We start from the raw sequence: 9,157 nt of genomic DNA on the forward strand, positions 1-9,157 counted from the left end.
CTGGGGATTCTGGGCTAAGACAGTATGTAAATTTGTATTCCCTCCTATAGTTGTATGTCCTGTATGGCTGTGAGAATGCCACTGGATTCTAATATGATTGACATACTGATGCCTACGAGGTAGGAGTGGGCTCCTTGTGATGCAGGGCAGGGCAAATTTCCCTGAGTGTCGGGGGCAGACCAAGCCCTGCACTGAGAGAAGAGGGTCCTTTGGTGGAGAGTGTAGAAAGAATTCAACACACATGCCAAAGTTAAAGAGAAAGTTTATTTAAAAAATGGTAATACTCCACAGAGTGTGGTCTCCTCAGAGGCAGAGTGTTCAGGGAATTCAGTTTATGTAGTATTCTTTAGTTCTCATTTCCTTTGATATGGACATTTAGTGAGGAAGGAGAAGGAGAAGGGGAAGAGTATGTAGCCTGAAAGGCCTGCTGGCAGTTCCCATCCTTTAATCCATAGGTTCCCCATGGTTTTAGCCATAATGAATGAATGATTTTATTTTGTGTAGGGCAGTCATTCAAAGACTGTTGTTTCTGGTTCTCCTTCACAGGTGTGGGGCATGGGTTGTTAGCAATCCCAGCAGAAATCTTCCTTTGTTCTGAAGGTTTCCTCCTGGCTTGGCTGCAGCAGAGTTGATCAGCATATTGCAGTCTCTGAATGTAGCTTGATTAATATTTTAATTATCTTGCCTTCTCCCTACATTACTTGGAAGGGGCAAAATTCCCAGGGTTCCACCACTTAGAGAATAGGCAGGTCCTAATCCAGGAAACTTGGACATTCTGGAGGAGACCTTGGGCAGGAGAAAGCAGGAACTCCCACCTCAGGGCCTCTCTCCTTTGGGTGTGGACAAGAGGAGCCCAAGGCCCAGGAAGGTCCAGGGGGATAGTAAGAACCAGGGAGCCCAGTGATGGCAGTGGAGAGTGAGCATTGATCACAATGGGTCAGTGACACCCTGCTGTTCTGCCCTTCTGATTTTCCTAGAGAAGTTGGGAATCCAGCTTCAGTGTAAAATGTTCTGATTTTAAATGTTATTAATCTCTGGTTGGACTTGGAGCAGAGTGCAGCCGTTTGGGGCAGGCGTCTGGGTGGAGCTGGGGACATTGCTGCCTTCGGGCATGCCAGGTGGTCTTGATTACTTATGTGTTTGTAACTGGTATGTCAACAAATGTCTTATATGTTTATTTCCCTTCCGTCATCCCCAGTTGTTTGAGAGTCCGTGTTTTGATGTAACTGCCTCATGTTTAAAAGAGAGATCCCCTGCAAATATTTAAAAAGTTTTCAAACCATACCAGCACAAACCTGAGACTATTCATATCCAGGGTTGACTGGTAAAAATGTAGGATGTTAAATTGGAATTTCAGATAAACAATGAATAAGTGTGTTCCAAATATTGCACAGGACATACATACATTAAATAATTATGCATTGTTTATCTGAAATTTCACTGTAGCTACATGTCTTGTATTTTTATTTGCTAGCTCTGGCAAGCCTATTCTTGTCAGAATCTGAAGGTTCTGAGAACTGGAAAAAGGAAGAATTTCTATACCTTGTGATTTGAAGTCAAGTAAAGCAAGATCCCACTTTTAGTAATGACGTTACTGGTGATGAATTTGTGTCTCCCAAGGCTATCTGGGCCTCGCCAGCCCAGAGAGTTTTTTTTTATCTAGGGCCTGCTATGGATGGGTATGAGGTTAATTTATCAAAGGAGGTGGTGTTACCTTACTGTAGGGATGTGTATTTGTGTTGTTACTATTTTTTTTGGAGGTGGGGAGCAGCAGCGAGAATGACAGAGAAGAGCTTGCAGTGAGGGTGAGTGAAGGCAGCTGAGGTTCAAGTAGCATCCTGAGGCACCGACATTGATATGCCACAGACCTCTGTCCCTGACCTTGCCTGCCCCCATTTGGCCTGTGGTGGGGGGCTGTCTCCACACAGCATACTCAGCCACCTGTCTCTGCAGATGCTCCCTGAGAATGGACCATCATCGAGTATCGTCTACCCTCCACAGCTCTGTCTTGCCTTGTTCAAGTTATGGCTTAAGAACCCAATCCAAGGCTACATCAGAATCCCTACTGCCCCTACCCACAGCAGGGATCTGGTCAACAAAGACCAAAGCTGTGACAGCCCAGGCTGTGACCTCAATCTGCCCTCAGCTCCTGCCTTGAGCCCACACTGGATCTTCAGCTTAATAGTCAAAGATTCACCCCAGATAGGCTGGATGCACTCCCAGACTGTGTGTTGGTGACTCCTCATCCTTCATTCTCACCTAAATACCAACTGCCTTTGTGACTTTTCATTATGGAGAGTGACAATCCAAAATATAGACAACCAGAAAGGACATCCAGTCACCTTAGATTTCATAGTTGTTAACATTTTGCCATATCGCCTTTGATTATTTTTTTCATGCAGAAGTATGTTAGAGCATATTATAGACATGATGATATTTAAAATATTAATCTTTTAAAAAATGTCAGCCATCATGTCTTACAGAATGATCAGCTGTCCCTTGATATCACCTGGTCCTCAGTCCATCCTTGGAGTCCCTCAATTAGGCTCTGTGTCTCTTTCAGCTGGTTTTTCATGCTGCATCCCATCAGGGATCCCACATGCATTGGATGATTATATCTCAGGCCTGTTTTAATCTAGAGCAGCTTCTCTCCCTGCTTTTCTTATGTGCTGAGGAGGAGGGCATTTGTCCTATAGAAATGCTCTACCTCTGAATGATTCTGCTTTTCATTGCGGCTTTAGATCCCAATGGTCTGATTACATTTTGCTGCTAACCAACTACCCTGACTACTAGGAGGCTGAAAGCAGTAATAGTCATATAATTTGCCCAGGAATTAGGTGAGGTTAGGCCAAGACCTACCCCACCCCCCTTTTTTTATAGCTCCATCTGGCCATTTACTGGGGATATTGGTGGTATTCACCTGCTTCCCTGCTGAGAGAGCCTCCCACATAGGCTCACGTATACATCCAGCACTGTGACCTGGAGTAGTGGACCAGCATGTGGTCTCTCAGGCAGAGGGTCGGGGGGAGGGAGGGTGTCCCTGGTGGCTCAGTGCTCTTAGACACCCAGGCGAGGCTGCCAGGCTTCATGGAGGGGCTCAGTTTGCCTTCTGCAGGTCCCTGGTGGGAGTGGTCACAGTTCTGAGTCTCATTGGTTAGGCGTGGTCGTAGGCCCATCCCTCAGCCAATGGCAGCACACCGGGGCCGGGGTTGGGGGGGGGGTTTGGGGAGGAGAGGTATGAGCTCTGGATTGGCTGGGTGTAGTCCCGCCCTGCCTCCGCTGAGTGCAGGAAGGCTCCGCTCCTCCTCCCCCTCCCCCGTCTGGTCTGATGGGGTTCCTGCTTGGAAAGGGGCCTAAGTATGGGATTCTTTTTGTTTTTTCAGCTAGACCTCAGAAGCTAAGAGTTAAGTACACTCCTTAACTAATAACACACTATTATCTTGGTGTCTGCATGGTCCTGCTCTTATTTTATTGGCTGGTTTATTCCCCTATCTCTGCTCCCTCACTACAGGCAGACATCGATTCTGTTCTGTGTGGATGTTTTCTTTGCTTGTGTTTTACAAGTGGTATTTTGTTACCTTGAGTGTGTGCATTTTTAATTGACATGAATTGGTGTTTGGCTCTCTATCTTGTTCTGTGTGTGGTTTTTTTTTTTGTTTTTGTTTTTGTTTTTTACCTTTTCCATTTAGTGCTCTGCAATCATTGGCATAGAATCCTGTGGGGTCCTCGTGGGGATGTGTCTTTCAGGGTCCCAGCAGGAAACTAAGAGGCCCCTCATAGGGCTTATGGAAGGAATTATTAATGAAGAAACCTAGAACAGAGGTGTGGGCAGGGTTGGGGGAACTTACAGGGAGTGGGCCAGCTCTTGGAGTAGCAGTGGTGAATGGGTGGGGACCCTTAGCGCCCTGAGCCTGCAGGGTTGGGGAGAGGCAGCTCTTGGAACTCAGCAGGGTCACCCAACAGGAGCTACGACTGTGGGGGAGGGGAACAGCCACCAAACCCCTACCAGGAGGGAAAAATAAAACATCAATCTCTCTCCTATCCTCTGATCTCCTGTCAGCGGCTGCCATTGGAAGATGTGGAAACCTGTGGACACAGTCTGAAGAGGTCAGCCTCCTGGGTGCAGAGCAGGGTGGAGAAGGGTCTGGAGTGGATCTGGGGATATGTACCAGCATGGTGGCCTACCCCTGCTGTGCCCACCTACCACCACACAAGTACCCAATGACCACTGTGGGCGTGTGGACCTGGCGCAGACGTCTTTGGGTAGCTCACTGGGCACGAGAACTTGGCATCATATACTGCTCATGTGGACTTAATTGCATATGTGCTGCTGTCTAGAGTATCTGCTCCAGTGGTCACTTAGGTCAGCTGGCATTATAATAATCATCATCTTAAAGAATAATCATCTCATTATTATGGATGTGCATGCATTATCCAGCTTTTCATTCAGTGTTGTATGGTAAATACTTTGGGCTTTTGCTTTATCTCTCCCTGGTCCCCTGTGACTCAGCTCTCAGGCATTAGACACCCTGGGTACAGGGTCTTTGGGACCAGTCTAGGGCTCCCCTCTCCAGGGAGGTCAGGTCCTCTTTCTCAGCCCCTCCCCTTTTGGCTTTTTTTAGATTGGAGGTTAGGGGCCCATCTGCAGAAGCTGGACATTCAGGGGCCATTTGCTGTGGGGGCCATGGGAAAATAGAAATTGGAGATCCTGTGAGGGACATATTCCAGTCTGAGAACCAGCAATGTAGTGATTGTATCTTCCTACTTCTCATTTGTATTAATGTTTCCCAGTCCTGGTCGCTAATTTCCAGGGACAGGTTGCTCACCCCTCTACTTTGCAGCCTGGTCTGTCCTTGACCTGCAGAAAGCTTTTCCCATGTAGAGCTGAGATCTGCCCTCTCCCCCATCCCACTCCCACCAATACACATCTATAGAACCACGACCCATCTAGAAGAGCTGTAGAAATGTGCTCTTCTCCAGGTAAGTCACCCTAAGGGGCCTGGCTCCTTCCCCGCTGGGCTCCCTCCTCCAGACACATCCCATCCCTCTCATGGACGGGCACACAACCTTCAGATAGCACAAGGGGCTCTGAGCAGCATGCAGGGGGCCCAGACCTCCGTTCTCCCAGCTGGAGGCCACAGTGGGAATGACCGTGGGCTTTCCTGTTCAGAGGTGAGCCTGGGGAGACTCTGAGTTTAAACATACCCAGCCACGTGTGAGTGAGTGGAGAGGCCATGTAGGCTTCAAGGGAAACTGAGAGCCTACCTTCTGTGTGACATCTCAGGGTAGCCAAGACTCAATAGTTTTCAAGAGGAGTTGGAAATCTGAATTTTCACGTGACCATTTCAATTTGTAAATGCTGGTAACTAATTTAAATATCAGCCATATGGGACAAACAGATGCAGTCATGGGCTAGATAGTGCCATGACCGAAGGTGTAGTAGAACCTTTTCACAGATACAGATACAGATGCAGAGCTGAGGCTCAGAGAGGACAAGGGCCTTGCTTAAGTTTACACAGCAAATAAGGAGAACACAAAGTCAGGGCCTGATGTTCTTTATCATTCCTCTGGGCCTCAGATGGGGATGAGGAGTGAACCCAAGATCTAGAATCATCTGGATGTGGGCCAGAATGTGTGGGGGCCAAAAGGGTGAGCAGCACTAGGGGACTGACTTGTAGTAGAATTTGAGGTAGGGTGCAATAGCATGGCTGGGAATAAAAGTTGTCTGAGAGAAGCCTGCCAACCTCTGTGGGAATATTTCTCTCTTAGGATGTATTCATGTGAGTGTGATGAGTAGAAAGGCAGGTGGACGGCAAGAGGAGGGTTTCGGTCTTGGTCTGCAAAGATTTCCTTTCTTCAATGACACTGTTGAGAGTGGACTCTAGGGCTCTGTACCCTACACCCCATCGCCATGTAGAGAATCATTGATTTGTCACTGGGGATTGCAGGCCCTGGCTCTCTCAGCAACAGATTTCTAATCATACTGGTTTTATGGAGCCCTGCACCCTTCTGAGGTAGCTTTTCCACTTTGGGCTTTGCCTTCTACTTCCTTTCTCCTCTTCTTTGTAAGAAACTTTTAAGAAGTTGTTATTGTTTTTAGGTTTGAAATTACAAACATTTTAAAATACCGAAAGTGTCACTTCATTGTCTTTTTGTCCCTTTAAAAAAAGAATCGGACAGTTTTAGCAAAGTGACGGCAAACAGTGGCCCAGGATTGGGAGCTGGTAGTGGGTTGAGAAGGAGCCCTCATCTGTGATTCAGGAGCACACAGCCTCATTCGGGGCAGGGCTGGTCCTCAAGCCTTGGTGAGCAGTGTGGAGCAGGATGGTGGTGGGGGAGAATGATGACTGGTGAGAATTTGAGTGGCGAGGAGGGGCTGGGGAAGTAGAGGGTCCTGTGGGAGTGTCATGTGAGGGCCCATGAGAGAGGAGGGTTGGACATCTCCCACAAGGACTCTGGTCCTTTCCTTGCTGGTGACTGGGTGCAGGGGCAGGGTTTGGGGCTTCTGATGTGTCAGGTCAGCTGCTCTCAGTCACACTGGCTTTTCAGAGAAAGAGCAGTGGTAGAATTGAGGAGGGCAGGGAAGTGAGGGCTTTGTCCTATACCTAGAGAGAGGCGGGCAGAGAGTGGAGGGCTGTTCATGGGGGTGAGTGGATAGGACTTGAGAGGTATGCGGATTGACGAGGGTGAGAGCTTTTAGGGGCAGTGGGTGTTTAGGATAATCCTGGGAATGGTGCTAATCTTTGCTGGGGCAGCTGACAAGGTTAGTAGTTATGTCTTGCAGTCCAAAGAATTCTCTTGGGTGTGTGGGGATTGTTTCTGAGTCCTGGGGTCTGCTGAGGGCTGTGGTGGGAGAGTTGGCTGACTGTGCCAAGACCTAGAAGGAGGCCTGTTCCTGCGCATGTGACCTTATCCTCTGGCCATCAGCCACAGGTCTCTGAGCGGATGGCTGGGGAATCAAACAGGATTTAGGGGGAGAGGAATTGGTTGGTTGTGTGTGTGTGTGCATGCATGCAAATGTGTGGGACTATGTATATGAGACCTCCTGTGGTGTCCTGGCACATGAGTGAGGCTGTAGGTGAGAAGGTGTGTGTAACTGTGCGTGGAGGGTTGGGGCAGGCATGTGAACAACTGAGGGTGCCTATGATAGAGGGTGTGAGAGACCCAGAGTGCCCCCAGGTACTCTGTGTCCCAGTGAATGAATATGACTGAGCTAGGGTGTAGGCATGAGTCTGTGTGTGTGTGTGTGTGTGTGTGTGAGTGAGAGAGCGAGAAAGAGAGAGAGAGAGAGACAGACAGACAGACAGACTGACTATGGGCAGGAGAGGCCCACTCAGAGGGCATGCGTCAGAAGGCAGCTGAAGGTGGGGGTTAGCTGCTCTGAGTAGGGCCATGTTGCACTGTAGACAACAGCACCTGTGATGCTTGAGCGACTGTGATGCTTTCGTGCGTGTGGCAGAGCCTGTGTGCATCCAAACACATATGACAAGGACTGGGTGCATGGGGACGTGGGAAGGAGTACATGTGTGTGCTACATTACAGGAGTGCACACGTGTGAGTGAAGGTGGCTGAGGTTGTGTCCAGCCATGTGCGTGTGCTGGTGTGTGTGCCTGGGTCGGGGGAAATGGACATGTCTACATGTGCAGGCTTCATGTGGTGCTGACAGGTATCCTTTCTGATTCCTCCAGGGCCTCGAAGAAGAGGGGACCTTTTGGCTTGTGGTTGCCCCTTTGCTGGCTGTGGGACCATGGTGCTGTTCTGGGAGCCTGCAGGAGCTTGGCTGGCTCTGGCACTGGTGCTGGGAGCAACTGCAGGTACAGCAGCCCCACAGCAGGACTGCACAGGCGTTGAGTGCCTGCCACTGGAGAACTGCATAGAGGAGGCACTAGAACCTGGCTCCTGCTGCGCCAAGTGCGTGCAGCAAGGCTGTGCCTGCGAGGGCTACCAGTACTATGACTGCCTGCAAGGTGGCTTTGTGCGCGGCCGTGTGCCTGCTGGCCAGTCCTACCTTGTGGACTTTGGCAGCACCGAGTGTTCCTGCCCGCCAGGCGGCGGCAAGATCAGCTGCCAGTTCATGCTGTGCCCAGAGCTCCCACCCAACTGCATCGAGGCTGTGGTAGCAGCTGACAGCTGCCCACAGTGTGGCCAGGTAGGCTGCCTCCACACTGGCCGGAAGTATGCTGCTGGCCACACAGTCCACTTGCCGCCGTGCCAAGCCTGCCACTGTCCTGACACCGGTGGTGAGCTCATCTGCTACCAGCTCCCTGGTTGCCACGGAGAGGCCGAGGCCATGCCCACTATCACCACTGGCAACTTCTCAGATGCTGAGGAGGGTGACCCTGAGCGACACTATGAAGACCCCTACAGCTATGACCAGGAGGTGGCTGAAGCAGAAGTGGCAGTGGCCCTGGCAGGCGAGCTCCAGGCAGGCGCAAGTGGCCCAGCTGCTCTGGGAGGCGGGAGTCAGCCACTGTCTGCCATCCAGGCCACTCCCTGGCTGGCTGCCCTCCCTAGGCCAACAGTGGCTGCTGCCTTGGGCCCGCCAGCCCCTGTGCAGGCCAAAGCTAGGAGAGTGACAGAGGACAGCCAGGAGGAAAAGGAAGAAGAGAGGGAGGAAATAGCTGTCAGGGAGCAGCTGGCATCAGCTGGCCTCATGGGGCTTGGTGGGCCTCCCACTATAGGCCCAGCCCGGCCCAGTCTCCCTGTCCAAGAGGAGGGGGAAGATGCCAAGGCAGATGCCAGAGCAGGGCCCGAAGAGAACCTCATCCCGGAGGTCCAGGCCTCACCCCAAAGCACTGGGCAGCCTAGAGCTGGGCCCATGCTGGGTTCAAGCACAGCCAGTGTCCTCCAGTCTCAGGCCACATCAAGCTCTCCTGGAGACCCAATGAAGCCCAGCACTCACACCATCTTGACCACACCTCCCCATGATGCAGCCCGGGCCCTACCTACCCAGGAAGTACCCAAGCAGCCACCGGTTCTGCCCCATCGGCCAGAGGAGGACACAGACCCTAACTCTGTCCATTCTGTCCCCAGAGGTAATCCTGAAGGTAAGAGCTTTTCTTAGTTCCTTCAGGGACACTCACTCCATGGAAAGGCAGACTTGGGCCCTAGGCCCCATCACTGCCTGGGGTCTCTGCACACCTGTCTGGGGTAGGGA

General features: G+C 50.9%; 1 protein-coding gene across 1 annotated transcript in view; it reads left to right on the forward strand.

Moving 5' to 3' along the window:
- The first annotated feature begins 7,688 nt into the window (after window positions 1-7,688).
- Window positions 7,689-9,157, forward strand: part of FBLN2 (fibulin 2) — a 68,581-nt gene continuing 67,112 nt past the window's right edge. The window contains exon 1 of the mRNA XM_025050851.1: window positions 7,689-9,047. Within this exon, the coding sequence (XP_024906619.1) occupies window positions 7,748-9,047 (1,300 nt within the window). The 5' untranslated portion in view covers window positions 7,689-7,747. The remainder of the gene's footprint in view (window positions 9,048-9,157) is intronic.

The sequence above is a fragment of the Pteropus alecto genome, unplaced genomic scaffold, assembly GCF_000325575.1.
Source record: "Pteropus alecto unplaced genomic scaffold, ASM32557v1 scaffold75, whole genome shotgun sequence".
Taxonomy (NCBI): Eukaryota; Metazoa; Chordata; class Mammalia; order Chiroptera; family Pteropodidae; genus Pteropus; species Pteropus alecto.